Source organism: Pteropus medius, unplaced genomic scaffold (genome assembly GCF_902729225.1).
Source record: "Pteropus medius unplaced genomic scaffold, Ma_sr-lr_union100, whole genome shotgun sequence".
Taxonomy (NCBI): Eukaryota; Metazoa; Chordata; class Mammalia; order Chiroptera; family Pteropodidae; genus Pteropus; species Pteropus medius.
The window spans coordinates 16,505,405-16,521,965 of record NW_024351729.1 but is presented as its reverse complement, the minus strand read 5'-3'; the positions used below and the strand labels follow the sequence as shown (position 1 = coordinate 16,521,965).

Here is a 16,561-nt window from a genome sequence, read left to right as displayed (position 1 = left end):
ACACACACACACACACACACACATATATAAAACATATATATTATATGTAATTTTATTTATATATATATATAATTTTATTTTTTAACCACAACTAGCTTTTGAAAGCTTTTAAAAGGGAAACATTATTTTCTTCATCTACAGTACAAGATTTGCAGATCAATAAATCCACTGGGTGAATCTTAAATGGATCACACTGAGGTAATATCAAAGGAGAAAGTAAAAGCTGGAGCAGTGGAAGAAGGTGGTTGAATCACCACAAAATTATGAACATTTGTATTAACTGACAAATGGAATGTACCAAAATGAAAAAAAAAAAATCAATTAGTGAGCAAGGGAATTTACTATTAAAGTTTCAAGGTTGACTAAAGCAAGGTCTCTCCAGATGTGAGAATTAAAAGTCAAGGAAGTCTCCACTCGTTCTTGATGAGCATGCTTGGGAGCCCTCGAGGCTGGCAATCGCAGGGATAACTTGACCAGTATCTCACTCATGATCAGACAGGATGTTTATCCAACCTGTCTCCTGGAGTCTAAAGTCATATAAATCTCTGTTGTGATCAAATATGCACTGACCCTAAGGATCTAAATATAATTAAATGCATTTGAGTTTTCTCAGGCCCACATGTAGGAGACTAGTGTGTAGAAGAAAAAAAGAAAAACCATCCTAACAACATCCTGTGAAAAGAAAATCAGCATATTAAATAGGTAGCAATTAACAGAAACGTTAATGTCACCGGAAGAAAATGGAGCACTACCTGAGAGACTCTAGTGGCTTCCTCTAGGAATTTTTTCATCTCATCCTCAGAGAATACCACATTCATGGCAGACCCACTGGGAAAGGAGGGGAAAAAAACAGGTCAGTCTCTTTACCACTTCAGAAGTAAAGTGCCCTAGACTGGATTCCTTCTCAGAACAGTTCCAGGCTACCTCGAGTTCTAGTCTGGGCTAAGTAAGAAGTCGCCTTCTTTAAAATTGAGACTTTATTCCATTTAATCAACAGGACAATTGAGCGAAGTAACATGTCACCCAAGTTGAGTATAAGGAAGGGGGTGAGCCCTGTGATAATGCCCAAAGAAAACCATGGTAGCTCTACAGATGGCACGTCCCCAAGGTTTGTCCTTTCTGATTTTCTGTTTTCACTCTCTACTGGTTGTAGGTAATTTTAAACTTTTATAGGATTCATCCCAGGCTATATTTTCTCTAACTCTGTTTCTTCAGAGTTCATTACCAAAGTCTGATCTTAACTCATGGGTTTCCGGTAAAAGCAGTCATTCTACTACTTCAACCAGGTTACAAAAGAATCAATTTTTTAGTAACATTTGCAAATATAATGTACAGTATCTGACCGAAACATAATCAATGGTATCCTTCTTTCTCAATACTTGAGAAAGAATGCTATCTGAAATCAATTTACTCTGAATTTTGACATTTTCAAAGTAGAATAAAAGGGCTGAGGAATAAGAAGAAAAGGAAAATGAGAAAAAAATATTATTTTCTACTTTCTTTTTAAAATAGTATTTTCTTTTACCTTTTCTACTCTATTGCAAATTTCTATATAACAAGCTTTCAATTTGTTCACCTATTTAAGACAGTAAGGCTAAGGCTATAACATTGATAATTCAGAGTATAGGAAACTAGAACAAAGATATAAATAAAGATGAGAAAGGAAGTACAATAGTTAAAGCTCCTTTTTGAGATCCTCCCTTAAACATGTGTGTTGTTTAAATTAACTTAATACCTCGAAGAAGTAGTATTATTAGACTGTGGTTTATACAAAATGTCATTTAAATAAAAAGGAAAGTTTTCCACCTCATTCGAAATATTTCATTATTTTAACGGATCCCATCTCAAATTCCATTTACACTTTCAAATTGTGTACAGCAAATTGTGTTTCTCTTATTATCTCCTGTTCAGGGAAGTAGTTCCTTACATGTGGTAACATCTGAAGAGAGTAAGTGATAATTCACAACTTCTTTGATGATAGAACTTAGTTTCAAGGTTTAATATAAAAGATCCTTACTGTCCATGTCCCTCACCATTATAATTCATCTATTAAAATATGTGATCTCCAAAACTCAAAAATTCAAAGCAGAAGCACCATCATAAGTTGCTGACAACAGTCAAAGATAAGCTGTCATTTCTGGGTATTAGAAAACAGATGCTGGTGAGAGATATTCCAAATATGTTTTGTTTTGGTTTTGATTTTTCTTTTTTTAATTGTCCTCTCCTCTAATGTAAAATTATCCACCCTCAGTTTGGCAAGGAGATGCCCTAAGCCATGATTCTAAGATGTAGGACTGTAGTGTCTTCCTATTGCCATTCCATGAAGGAAAATCATGAAGCTGAAGGGCTGTGCATGGGTCCACAATCTGGCTGTGTTGGTTTGGGGATTGTTGATGCATTTACAAATTACTACACATCAAAGCCTAGTGCTAATAGCATACAGCATGCAGTTCTGTATCTCCTAATTTTTAAATCGTTGTTTTGGAAAACAATATATTACCTCAAAACATAAGAAGGTCTCAACAAGCAGGGGTAGTCCACAGACTTTGCAAATTCCAATGCCTCATTCTAATTAATAGAAACAACAATAAAAATGGATGAGTAGTTTAAAATATTCAATAAAAATGCAGAACCCTATCGTTAGAACAAGTGGTAACCCAACTCTTTTTGTTCTTTCTCTCAAAAGACACCATTAAAATGTAAATTGGACATCGAAATATATAAAATTCCGAGCTTATAATTCTAAATATCAAATCTAGTTCTAAATAGTTTGAACTTCTTTTCATTGTCTGAATCTTAATGAGAATATTCCTATCAATTTATAACCAACATTTAACTGCAATCATGGAAATACAGCAACTTTAAAGCAAATTCACTAAGCACAGTGTATTTTATCTGCCCTGCAGTTAACACCTGCAGTAGTTAACATTCAGGTTATGACTCCTCAAAAGAGAACATTCAAAACAGATACATGCTTCTCTCCTTACCAAAGTGTTAACAGCTTTCCAGGGTGCCTGAGCCACCTTCAGCTCATCCAAGATGGCTGAGAAGATGGAGCGATCCTCAGCCCTGTCGATCTGCAGAGGGTTTGTGCCCATGATCTTGACACCATTCTTGTACAGAGGGACTGCCAGGTTGTTCGGAATCTGGCCTCCCACTGATATGATGCAGCCACTACATGCCTGGAAAAGACATCCGCAATATCAGCTATTGGGTACCTTCATCATAAATGAACAATTGTGCTATTAGTAGCTCCATTTCCTTACTGAAAATGTTTAACATGACTGATATTTTCATTTCTCCCATTAATGGATAATATTAAGTCATACCACAAAGAGATTAATGGATTTAGTTCTGACTTTCCAGAAACTCACATACTAAAATCTATGTAAGATCCCATAGAACTACATGTGAATGTGACATTTGCATGTGTGACAATTAGAAAAAGAAAATCAAACCAATAAATATTTTCATCATATACTCTACCCTATAATCAATTCTTGGACTACGGTTGTAATTTCCTAAGTGGATACAGATCTGTCCTTCTAACACTCACCTCTCCTGTTTCCCCCACCCCAATACTTCACATTCAGATTAATCATCCTACAAAACTTCTGCACCAAGTTGCTCCCACACTCAGAGTTCTCCAAAGGCTGCCATTGCCTAAAAGGTAGAATGTAAACTCATTACCATCAGGGCAATTAAGACTTGCCAATCTTATCTATCATCACTTCCCCCAGCCCCAGCCAGAGGGCTTTAATGTCCCCAGCTATGTGTATTCCCACCAGCAAGCTTTCTGCACCATTCACCTTCCCCGTCAGTTTCCTTTCTCCTTTTCTGCTCTCCTTTATCTAACCTCTAACCATCCTTAATAAAGTCCAGTCTAAATCCTACCTCCCATTTTAATATCCTCTCTCCTTTACCTGCACTTGTCTATGGACACAAGAACTGATTTTAGCTCCTATTTCTTTACCATTTGCTTTACAAGCAGTCCCTGAATCTTCAAACTTAGTGTCCTATTAGCAGTAAAACGTCAAGACTTAAAAAAACCCCACAATATCTCAAAATTTCTCAAGACAGGTTTTCTAGTGGTGAGGGTGAGCCGATATGGAATGTTGGGAACTGGTCTTGGCATCAGAAGTCCCTTCCCATCTCATCAGAAGCCCCTTCCCTTCTCATCAGAGGACCTTTCCCTGCTCGGTTCCCTCTGTGAGACTCCCCCTGAGGCTCAGGCTGCTAGTCTGTGAAATTAGGATAATTCCTGCCTACTTCACAAGGTCACAATGAAAATTAAATAAGATAATAAACATTAAAGGTCTTATACGGTGTATAAATAAGATATTATTATTAATATTAGAAAATATAACATCTAATAGGCTGATTTGGGCATAATTTGTATTTGCCCTAATGACCTACTAGTGAATATTACAATTCCCAAAGTAATAGATAATGTGCCAAATGTATTTTTTTATTATTTGAAATCATTCTGAAATATTGCTAAAAGAGATGAAGTTAATTTCTCTCTGATGAGAGAAATTTTAGAAATGCATAAGCAAATACCTGCCATTGCATGCTTAAATGCATTGTAAACCATATCAAAAATAATAATCCACAGTTCTGCATATTTATAAGTTTGCTTAAGCTACTTTTATCATTTTTATCATTTTACTGTTTTTCAAAACCTTTAAGAAGAATTATTCTCTTTATATTTATAATTACTTATTTTTAATTAGTGATGTTAATATTTTAGAGCCTTCAAAATGAATTTCTTAATTAAATGTATACAAAAAGTCTCTTACATGAAAAACTTCAAAATAATTTCTAAAATTAAGGGAGAAGTAGCAACCTATGAGTAAAATTTGGAGTCAGTTGGACTAAATAGGAGCTTAAAGTTGAATAAAAAGGACTTAATTATTAAATATACCAATATTTTTCAAAATAGCCTTATGAAATTTATTTTTATTTTTCAAGAAATTAACAACTTCAAAACAATAATAGCATAAACTGCTACTATATACTAATGATATATTGACATACCCTAGACTAATCTGTTTGAGCTCTGAGGCAGTTATTACTCTCCCCATTTTACAGCTAAAGAAACAAGCTTGGTGAAGATGAAAAGACTTGCTCATAGTTCTTTCTAACAAATACAGAGCCAGTACTTGAACTCAGTTCTACATATTGTAGAGTAGCTATTCTTAACTAACATACCAAATCTTTGAATCATGAGCTATTTGTCTGGCTGGTTTAATAGGTAGTTAATGTTAGAGGATACAGTAAGAGGTATTTCTAAAACGTTCTTTTTGAAAAGTGGTAGTTAGAAAAACTTTCACTGCAAAACCCTATTCTCATCAATGACCTCCAGAAATAAAGATCATTACTGGGAAGACAAATCACCCCCACAGGAATGGTTTAGAATAACGGTGTGATGGTGTAGGATAAGTTTTGCTCATACAGCAAAAGGAATTCAGCAGAAGGACAAAATTAATATAGGACAGTTTTGTGGAAGAATTCTACCTTAAAATGACCCCAACTCCAAGCACAGAATTTGTAGAGACTTAAGGACTTGTAGAGACTTGTATCTTAGACAAGTAAATTATCATCATCATAATCATTCAACACCTAAATGGTTTCAAGTAATTTACTGAATTAAAATATTCTAAAATTCAGATATTGTTCCACAAATATCTAAAATCTTTAGCCTAAACTAATTCCACTGGACTCTCAAAGTTCCATTGATCTTACCCAGATTTATTTGTATTTTTTTTCTTTTTATCCTTCTTAGTTTTCCTACTTTTTAAAACCTGGTATCACTAGGCTAACACAATAACTCACAAGAATATTTCTGAAACAATGTACAAGCTTCAATCATACCAGAAATTAAGGAATTAAAAAAAATTCTTCAAATTTATTTGAGAACATCTTAATTATTTTAGACACTAATCACTTTACTCAATCCTTATTTTTATGGACAAATTAAATTCTGCATTATAGACTGAATGCAATATGAGAAAAATTGTCTTACTAACAGAAATAGCATTTACTTCATAAAAATGTGGCCCTGATTTTTGCAATTTCATGTATTATCTCCAATTTTATAAACTTCGCTGTTTATACACATCGGTGAGAACGATCATGCTTTGCATCTTAGTAATTCACATTTTAGTAAAACATATTTCACATTTTAGATAGAATCTTAGGATTATATTTAATTACAATTAAACCAATGCTAGGAATGAACCCCAATTCTGGTTGAGTTATGCATTCCCTAATGGGCTCTGCTTATTACTTACTAACTCAAGTACTGTTACAGAAGATACCATTGTCTATGTAGACATATACAATTAGGTGTTAAAAAGAAGATAATAAAGTCATTAATCAGAGTACTTTTTATGAGATATGATCCAGTAAATTATTCATTGGAAAAGCAAGAAAAATTTAAGCAGGACTCAAACTAGACAGGGACATCATAAGGTATTAAATGTGTTGCCTGGTATTTTTAGATCCAATCTGTTTTTTAATGAACAAGTACAACAAAAATTGAAAAATGGGTCCTCAATGGGGCTTGAATATAGGAGAAAATCGGTATTGCTTGTTTATATAACTTTTCAAACCATGAGTCTCCAAAGAAGAAAGAAAGGGGAAATGTGAAGTTAAGACAGGATCTGCATGATTTTTATTCATCATTGTAGCCTGTCAAGATTATTGCATAATGCATCCCCAGCAAACAGATCAAATAATAGATCTAAGAGAAGTACAGTGTTGCAACCTCTATAAACAAGGTAATAATTTTAAACTCATATACCTCAAAAATAATTTGAGAACACCTTTTCTCTTATAAGGAGCATCTTAAGCAAAATCGTGAACTAGGCAAAATATCTTCTCTCAAATCCTTGTACATGGCAGACACCAACTTTTCACTTTCTTGACTCTTCCCCATAGTCACACCTTCCCCTCAAATCAAAATGGAAATTTTTTCTCAGGGAACGGAACCCATGAACATAATCACAGGAATAAACGCCGACTTTAAAGGGTTGCTTTTCACAAAGGATATTTTAAAATTCTGCAGCCAAAGGAATATATTGTTATAACATTTCCTATTTTAAAAAATAAGAAGTGAGAAGGAGATATCAGCACTCCTAGCATCCCCTCTCAGGCAACCTCTAATCAAGACGTCCCTTCAAAGCAACCACCTTGAATCACAGGGCATGTTACCTTTTTGACTTCCCTTTCACGTTTTCTTTAGAGGTGTTTCCTTGATGCCATGGAAAGAGCTTTGGTCCTGAACTAGACCAAGAGACCTGGACCAGGAGACCCATCATACTTTCTATCAACCCAGGTAGCTGTGTGTCCTTGGGAAATCATATTGCCCTTCTAACTGACTCAAATGTGTGCTTTTGACTAAGTTTAGGCATCCTCCAATTTTCTGCAAATTTACTACTAAATGCGTCAGTGCCTTCATCATCACTAAGGGCAACCAGGGCCAAATCAGGGCAGTCTACTGAAGGTTGAGGCACATCCATTATGAGAGACACTGGAGCCTGTGGAGCCTGCTATGAGATGGTACACAACAACCTCATGAAAGGAAACATACACACATATACTTACATGTGTTTATGATTTGTGTATATGACATATAACATTGCCTGTAGGATAGTCTAAAGAATACATCAATGGAATTTTGTTCTTATGTTTTCCAACATAACATTGAAAATTGCCTTATAATATATAGTAGCACTATAATTGCCAATTAGCTTCAAAGAAGGGCCAATTTATTACTTTCTATAATACTAGATTCAGTTATAGTAAAAGGAGCTCATTAATATACATGTGTAACAATATCCAAAGGCAGTTGTAGACATTTTTAATCTTTCCTTAAACCATTTCAGGGGAAATTATTAATTATGTGTAAAATGCCTGCTGCTATTGCCTGCAATGCTTATTAATATTCTTAAACAATTATGTAATTTTTCACATATTTATGTTATGAATTCTAGTTTTATTTTAATGCCTTGAAGGTAGAGACTTAGTTTTATAGCTCTCTATCCTGTTGGAAGTGGAATTTAAAAGGTGCTCAAGAAACACTTGTAGAATGTACTTATTTTGATCCCCATCTATGTATCTGAAATGAATGTTAAGGAATCATTAGAAAAACCATGTCTGAGAGAAAACTAAAAATTATGCATATTTTACCATTAGGTTAAATTTTGTTAAGTTAAAGGATTAGTAAGCCAGGCTTAAATAGACAACTATGATGATACATCCATCCTAAATTTGTCTGTTTTTCTTTATAATAATAAAATCATTTTATAATTTGTAATGTGATTTCAACCACAAATCTCATTTTACCTTCACAGTACGAGCATGTAGCATATGATTCATTAACAACAACAAAAAAACACGAAGCATGGAGAATTTAAGTAACTTGCACGAGTCAATGAGTTCTCAAGTTACACCAAGAATTAAAGTGTTATGGCTTCAATTCAGCATTATTTTTCCTAAGCAACTATATTTTACACATTGGGATTAGTTTCTGTGATAAGGAATTAATGAGAATGACATCAAAAGGCACAACTACTGAACATCACTTTGAAATTTTCCAGAAGTTATTTTTTTAATCGTTAAGACAATTTAACTTGTTGTACAGTTGTACAGTACTCTACGATTATGTGAATCCACAGTGAAGATACAGTCTGTAACACTGGACTGGAGGTGGAAGAACTATAAGAGACTGCTATAAAGGTACCAAAATCATTCAGAAAGGACTCGTCAATCTTAAATTGAAGACTAATGGCTTTGTATGATAGCACAAAGAATTAACTGGTCCTTTGTGAACAAATGACTTCTCTCCTCTGGGACCTGTTCATCATTAAACTCAACAGCACAAGAACTGGGGAAAGGCTGCCTACCGTATGTCTACATGACCAATTGAATCATTCTAGAAAATATTTATTGGAGTTGTTTTGTACTAGTTACTATGTGTCTGGCACATGTTACCAAGAAGAGGTTTTAGTACAGCTGGAATGCTTAGAAAGAAAAAGTGAATTTTATATGAAAAATAATCACTCTGTGCCAGTGCCTCAAGAATCTAAGGCTGGGGTGATTTTTTTTTTTTTTTAGAGTTTCATTACAAAATTAGACAATAGAAGACACTAGCAGTTCTTTATCCTGAGGGGAAACACAGTACAAATCTATATACATGAATATACTTATAGAAAGTGTGCACTGCATATATATTTTTCTTCTTTTTCTTTTTCTTTTTTCTTTTCCTTTTTTCCTTTTTCTTTCTTTCTTTTTTTTTTTTTTTTTTTTTTTTTACCTCCTGTTGGTAGATGTCAAGGATTCTCTCCAAAGACAACTCTTCAAAGTACAGTTTGTCACACTCATCAAAGTCTGTGCTCACGGTCTCAGGGTTGCAATTCACTACCACTGTCTTCTTGCCAAGCTGACGCAGTGTGCGGATACTGGAGACAGCACACCAATCGAATTCCACACTGCTACCTGCAGAGACAGTGAGATTAGGAAAAGAGGTAAGGGGAGAAGCATAAAGTTACAATACAAAGAGAAGCAAACTATTTTGCCAGTCAGTTCAAGCTAAGGAAGCTAATGCCCTTTCGATTCAATCTTTAAAACTCCAGAATATAAATTTCAGATCCATTATGTGCACTATATTCATAGCAGCAAAAACAGGGACTAAGTAAACAACGATGTGTTAGCTTCTTTAATATGCTAAGTTCTTCGATAGCTAATATCCATATTTGAAGCATTCGGATTCTTAAAGTTAATGGGAGATCATTGTAATGATAAAAAACAGCCCTCATTTACTGAAGAGAAATTCAAAGTGGACATACTGACCTTAGTACACAAAAGTCGTTAAGTTAGTGATCAGAATACTTGGGTTCTTGTTTCAGTCCTTCCACTTACCCTACTGTCTGAAGGCTAAACCCACTGATCCCTGAAGTGCCTTATAGCTCTGACATATCTTGATTGATTGGAAAGTCCTGTCCTTTCCAAACATATTCTTTCAAGCTTGGCAAGGGGACTCCAGGCAGAGTGAGTGACCTTCTAAGAAGTAATTTGAAGTATAATAATGGCCTAACTGCCTCAAAATATCACCTCTACTGGGATGCCATAGAACTGAAAGTTCTCGGATTTGTACTTATCTTTTGCAGTAGGACTGTCTCCTGTTGTCAGAATGTTATCCAAAATTAGTAGCATGTTAATTCTCACTATCAACTGAGTATAGACTTAATTGCCATCTCTGCTAGTCTTTTCTAGGTCCTAAAGTAATAAAGAATTATTGCATACATTAAGTAAAATTTGAAGAGGAAGAAAGAAAGTTCTAGAAAAGAGAAGAGTAGGTCCTGGTACAGGTGTTCAGGCCAACTAGCCACTAAGAAACTAAGATGGTAAAGGTATAAACACTTTATCTTCCTTCAAGATTTGGCAAAAAACTGGTAAACTAGCACATCCTGAATGCGCTTAGTTAAAATAAAAGCTAAAATAAACTATGCTTAAAGTAACAAAGTAAGACTACATACATTTAGATCATGTATTTCATCACTTCCAATACCTTACAGAAACTAAATGTTAAATACAAGTATTAGGAAATATTGTCTATTTAAATATATACTTTGTAACTGTAATAACTTTTCATTATTAAATACCTGATTTTAAGTGACTAGGGGGATATGTAACAATTTCTGGTAAGAACGTTTTAATTAAATTATATAATATTCTATGCACCAATGAGAAAATCTCTTTGCATTTGATGTTGACAGAAGTCATAGGTCAGAGACTGGATCTATAAATGTAATTCTGGCTAATGTATAAAGTTCTTGAGCAAATATATATTTTTGTGAAATACTATCCTAAAAGAGAAAAAGTCAAAGAATATAATTCTTCAATGCCAGTGAGAGGCTCAAGTTTATTCATGAGGAAGAAAATGATAAACAGATGACATGATGAAATGAAAGGAGATAGAATTTGTAGTTGAGTCCCACTTCCACCACTTAATGGCTGGATAAGCTTGGCCCTCATCTCTAAACCTATTTCCTAGTTTGCAAAATATTTCTTATTTTGATATAAATAAACATAGACAGCATCTTTTTTTCGTAGTTTTCAGAATAATGAAATTAACATGTGTGAAAAGTACTATGTAAACTGTAAAGTCCTATGTAAATGAAATTTATCACTTTACCAATGTGGTATGGACCGCAACCCAGCACCATTGTTCCATGCTCATCAAAATTGATATCATGTTCCTGAGGGAGGAAAAATAACATAAAAATCACTGTTATTCTTCCTTCTAAACTACGTGTCCTATTTTTGAGTGCACCTTTCTCATTCTGCCTCTTATTGACCTGCATTCTCTATTAGCTTCTGGGAACCTCTAAATATAAAGTATTATAAAAACTCTACTAATCTGTAAAAAACCTAAGTTCAACATTTTTTAATTAAACAGTCATTAGAACACAGCATAATTGTATGGTTCATGTAACCATTGTCCTTATCTTTTCACTTATTTGATTTCATCACCTTATGGCAGTTCTTGAAAGATGAGTACAGAAAGACGTCATCACATCTGACTCACACGATGTCGTTTTTATTGCCAAAATCACTAGATAGATAACTAAAGACAAAAAATATATGTATTCCTCCATAGGAAGCATTTACAAAATTTAGAGCTTTCTCATATGGCAGTTGGGCAGTTCCTACCTGACCATTGTAGGTAATATAGAGGTAGTTGGTAACTGATGGGTACTCTGCAGCCAATGTATCAATCTGCAGGAGAAAATAAATAAATAAATAAATACATACATACATACATAAAAGGATTTTTAAAATTCTTTTCATTATAATTTTTTTTAAAGAATGATTATACAGTTTTTTTGGTGCTACATTCATATTTCCTTAGTGTCATCAAAATAAAGACGAAAATTAGGTATGTACACTCTAATTGCTTTCTAATTCTGCAAGTAAGAGGGGAGAAAAACAATGACACAATCTAGTTATCACTTGAGCAGTTAATGATGATATACATTCCACAGCATCATTGGATTGCTACAGTAGTACCTCTTGTGGACACAACAAAATGGTCCTATAGTCAACTGGTTACCAAGAAGACAGCCAGCTGTCGAAAGCAACTTCAAATAAAATCTAAACTCAGAGCAAAATGACCTATCTGTAAGGATGCCTTTGGTTTGCAAATTTTGCATAAGATTTAAGTTACCTATGGCAATAAGCAATTGGATGACACAAATTTCATGAAGCATGAGGGTGAGAGGAAGGAGACAAAATTTCATTGAACAGAAAAGGTAAATCAATTCAGTTCTCAAGGGCCAGGAGCTCAGCTTAGAGAGCAAGAATTTAGAGTCCGAAAGGGCAAGCTAGTGTAAAGCAGGTGAGAAGGAAGAATAATAATTGCTGAGTAGAAAATATTCAGCATCAAGCCTGAGACCTAAGGGTATGCATGTGTCCCCTGAGCACATGAGGAAAAGTCAATAATTTTAAAGGACAAAAACCAGCTGGAGGTACTTTAAGCCAAGCCATCTCTTCTACTAAAGGCCAAAACAAAAAAAATTTTTAAATCACAGTGGTACACTTATGAAAGTTCTTGTGTGATTGTCATGAATACTGGATGAGCTCATTATGTTCAATCCTATCACAATGAATACTAAATGAACCATAATGATGGGGCACTTAAAATAAAGCATTACCTTGTCGAAAGTTAGGGCCAAAAGAGATAACTACTCTTTTCAAGAGCATTGGCCACCATGCTAGGGTATTTTAAGTCCTTCTATTACACTAAGGATATCTTTCTACAGATATATTTGCACACAGTCAAAAAATAGGGGAGAGGTCATTTTGATTTTTTTTTTTCACATAGGCTGAGAAAATCAGATACTCGCTCTTACCTTTACATCCCAGTGCCCTTGCACCCTTTCCTTTTTAAGCGTAAATGAAGACTGTGCTGAATAAAATTGGTGACATCAATTTAAAAAGTAGAGTCGCTTTTAAATTCCACTCCCCTTTTTATGGACAATGATAATGAGTTGGTGCCTACATTTCACCTGGAGAATGTCGAGAAGAAAGGGAAACTACTTTACCTGTTTAACCCAAGGGCGAATGTTTTTCTTTAACCTCAGCTCCCTTGTCTGGGCCTCAGTCAGCCTGAGGCATTTTGAAATCTGCTTGTCCGAGAACCCAATCTCCTTTGCCTTTTTCAGGATTTCTCCTGTAATGGACTCACTAGGATTTAATGAAAAAGAGAGATTCAAGTTTAAACCTAGCCTACTATTTGCAATGCTGACCTTCTCAAGCATGTGGCTTACTACTTTCATACCCTAAGCACCCCCTTTTCTTCTTACATCCTGAAAAATGGCTTCTGCATTTACTGTCCTAATGAATTGCCTCTTTTAAAAATAATCAGTGACCTTCATCTTAATAAAGATGGAGGAGCCCTTTCTTAATTTTGATCTCCTTAACTTGTCAGCATATGACCTGACTGATGTTCCATTTTTTAAAGATATCTTCCTCTGACTTCTGGTCAATTGTTTCTTGCCTTACTTTACTCACAACAACCATTTACTACTATTCTTTCCCAAAGCTCTATCCTCTGTTAAGTGCTTTAGTCTGGCTAGCCTCTCTCCTCTAAATTTAGCCACTGACATTGGATCAAGTAGTATAAGTAGTCAATGATACTCAAATCTGTGGCCCCTTCCCTGGTGTCTAACCTGTGCTCCAGGTCTTTATGTAAATGAACTTTGAGAATCATCTTCACCTGGGCACCCCAACATTGCCTTACATTGGGTATCCTCTCCATAAATTTCCTCTATTCACTGATATCACATACTTATCTAATTTGAAAAGACAGTTTTGTGGTTTTGTGATTATTTTCCATTCAAGCCAAACATCACTTCATTTCCCACATACTCATTTTCATAGTGTAGACTGTTTTCACGCGGTTTCCTTCACCTGTAATACCTTTGACGTATCTACCCAACTTTTCTCCAACTCCCAGCCACCCTTCTTAGGTCAATGAAAGCCAAGCCTCATCCATGAAGCTTTCTCAGTCTGCCCTCCCCAACACTGATCTTTCTAGGCTCTTAACTGACTCATGTTTGGAACCAGGGTCAGAGGAGCATACTGCATAATATGTCATTATCACCTGGCAGTTCTAATGTTTCTTAACTTTTAGTCACCAACCAGACTTTTTTTCTTGCTAGAGTCAAGTTCCACAAGAGCAAAAAATATGTTTGGTTCATTTACCAGATTATTCCCAGAGTCTAACACACTGTCTGGCCCACAGACAGAATTCAATAAATATTTGTTAAATAAAATGAAGAAAATTATAATTCTATAGCTTTTTATTTTAAAGAAAAGATAAAGAAGCTATTGAAGTCAGCTTGTAACTAGAAATCAAAATGTACACAGAAATAACTTGTAAAGGTCCAATGCTCAGAAAAATCTACTGTAAAAACATCTTTAACCTAATAGCTATGAGCCAGCTATTTCAAGCAATAGTCAATGCAATCATATTCAATTATGACAGTTTGTTAGTCAATACTTGAAATTAAAATATAAGTGTTGTCAAAAGATCTACAATAAATAAAATATTTTTGCTGAAATTCTGCTATTAAATGTAGTTGAATAAAATCTATTGTATTTCATTCATTCTATTCTTCGATCTTCTTTATTGAATTAATTCATATTCTGAGTTTAGAGAAGAGAGAATCAAGATGGTATATTTAATAGCTTTTTCTCTGGCTTTTTGATATCAATATTTGTTTGGACTTTTGCAGTTACAGCTCTTCATAGTCAATACACTTTTCTACAGCACCTAAATTCCCTTCTGTCTCTCAAATCAATTTGTTATTTCTCCCAATGAATTTAATTTCCTCTTTTTCTTTTCCTATTTTGATTTTTTTAATCTTATCAAGTATTTAATAAGCATTCTCCTGAGTAACACATTTTCTTGTCAAATTCTTGAACACAATTTCATTATTAAATATTCTTATTTATTTATTGTATATCCCAAACATTGTGCTACATGCTCTAGAACTATGCCATCCAATATGCTACCTACTAGCCACCTATGCCTATTTAAATTTAAATATCAATTAATTAAAATTTTTTTAATTAAAAACTTAGATCCATAGCACACTAGGCACATTTCAAATACTCAATAGTCACATGTGTCCTGTGGCCACTATACTGGACAGCGCAAATTAGAGAATATTTTATTACCACAGAAATTTCTACTACACAGCGCTGCTCAAGAATATACAAAACAGTAGTTGAGACAATGGAATGACAGAAATGATTCAATACATTTTATGGAGAGGTAAGTTATGCGGTGCAATGTGAGGTCAGAGAAAAGAGATAACAATGTGAGTGGTAGTAGTTGAGAAATACTATGGCAGTAGAGTGATGAGAATAGAACCATAAAGAAAATTCAGCTTTATATAGATTAAGAAGTTGACAGATATACTACAGACAAAGGCATTTGCAATATTTTGAGGCAGCAATGGGCATGGCAGGTAATAGGACACATACTGAAGATTTGTAGTTGGAAAGAGTAGAAAATTATGAATGGTAAAGGTTGGGCTACATTTACTGTCATTCTTTCATTAGTGCTTTAACACAGTGAGCATATGCTGTGTGTCAGGTTCTGTGCTACCTATTTTAATGCCAAAGAGATAAACTATTAAATCTCTACATTCCAGGATGTCTCTGCACTGTGAATGGTGCTATGAAAGAAATGTGTACAAGAGGAGGCAGTGGCTCAGAGGACAGAAGTGTCTCCGCTTCTGCTGGGGAAGTCTGGCGAGGCTTTACTTAAGAAGTGACTTCTGAAACACCCAATTTTATGCTATTTACCTTTAGTTTTGCAAAAGAAAAAAAAAATTCTGAGGCAAAAGCAGAGGATTTGTTGTTGTCACTATTTATTTTAGAAATGGATATTTCCACTTTCCTTGCCAAGATTATGTTCCTAGATGAATTACTCATTTTTTATGAGCAAATGTGAATTCAGCCTCCAAATGGAAGTGCTTGACAAATAAGCTGTTTTTCTAAATGAGAAATTGGTTGATGTTCTTTTTAAATAAATGTCTTTAATTGTGAGTTTTGTGGAAGATCTCAAATTATATCCATGTTTACCTGCATGGGGAAAAGCTACACATTTCTCTGTGATCTGCAGTTATATTAAAAACATAGGTATTATAGTGTTGAATTGTATACCTGAAACTTATTGGATTTTGTTAACCAATATCACCATAATAAAAAATAAAGAAAGAAAACAAGAAAATAAATAAATAAACTTAAATCCTGGCTTGACCACTTTCTAAAAAACAAAAACAAAAACAAAAAACATAGGTATAAAGGTTGAGTTAGATAAAGAAATGCTATATATTTAACCTTGAGCCACTTCTTACCTATAGATTTTTCTAGCTACTTGCTAAAACATTTTCCCATCATTGTGGGACAGCAGTAAAAGAAAAATCAAGCAAAGAGTAAGTAAATATCAATGACATTTCTTTATTATTGCAAAAACTATCTG

At 34.3% G+C, this 16,561-nt stretch overlaps 1 protein-coding gene across 1 annotated transcript in view; it reads right to left on the bottom strand.

The window, feature by feature from the left end:
* The window catches only part of CPS1 (carbamoyl-phosphate synthase 1), a 115,781-nt gene that overhangs the window by 25,766 nt on the left and 73,454 nt on the right, over positions 1 to 16,561 (bottom strand). Inside the window, exons 22-28 of the mRNA XM_039844675.1 lie at positions 13,110 to 13,251; positions 11,719 to 11,784; positions 11,201 to 11,264; positions 9,320 to 9,501; positions 2,988 to 3,182; positions 2,501 to 2,568; positions 753 to 828 (exon numbers count right to left, since the gene is read on the bottom strand). Of these exons, the coding sequence (XP_039700609.1) occupies positions 753 to 828; positions 2,501 to 2,568; positions 2,988 to 3,182; positions 9,320 to 9,501; positions 11,201 to 11,264; positions 11,719 to 11,784; positions 13,110 to 13,251 (793 nt within the window). The remainder of the gene's footprint in view (positions 1 to 752; positions 829 to 2,500; positions 2,569 to 2,987; positions 3,183 to 9,319; positions 9,502 to 11,200; positions 11,265 to 11,718; positions 11,785 to 13,109; positions 13,252 to 16,561) is intronic.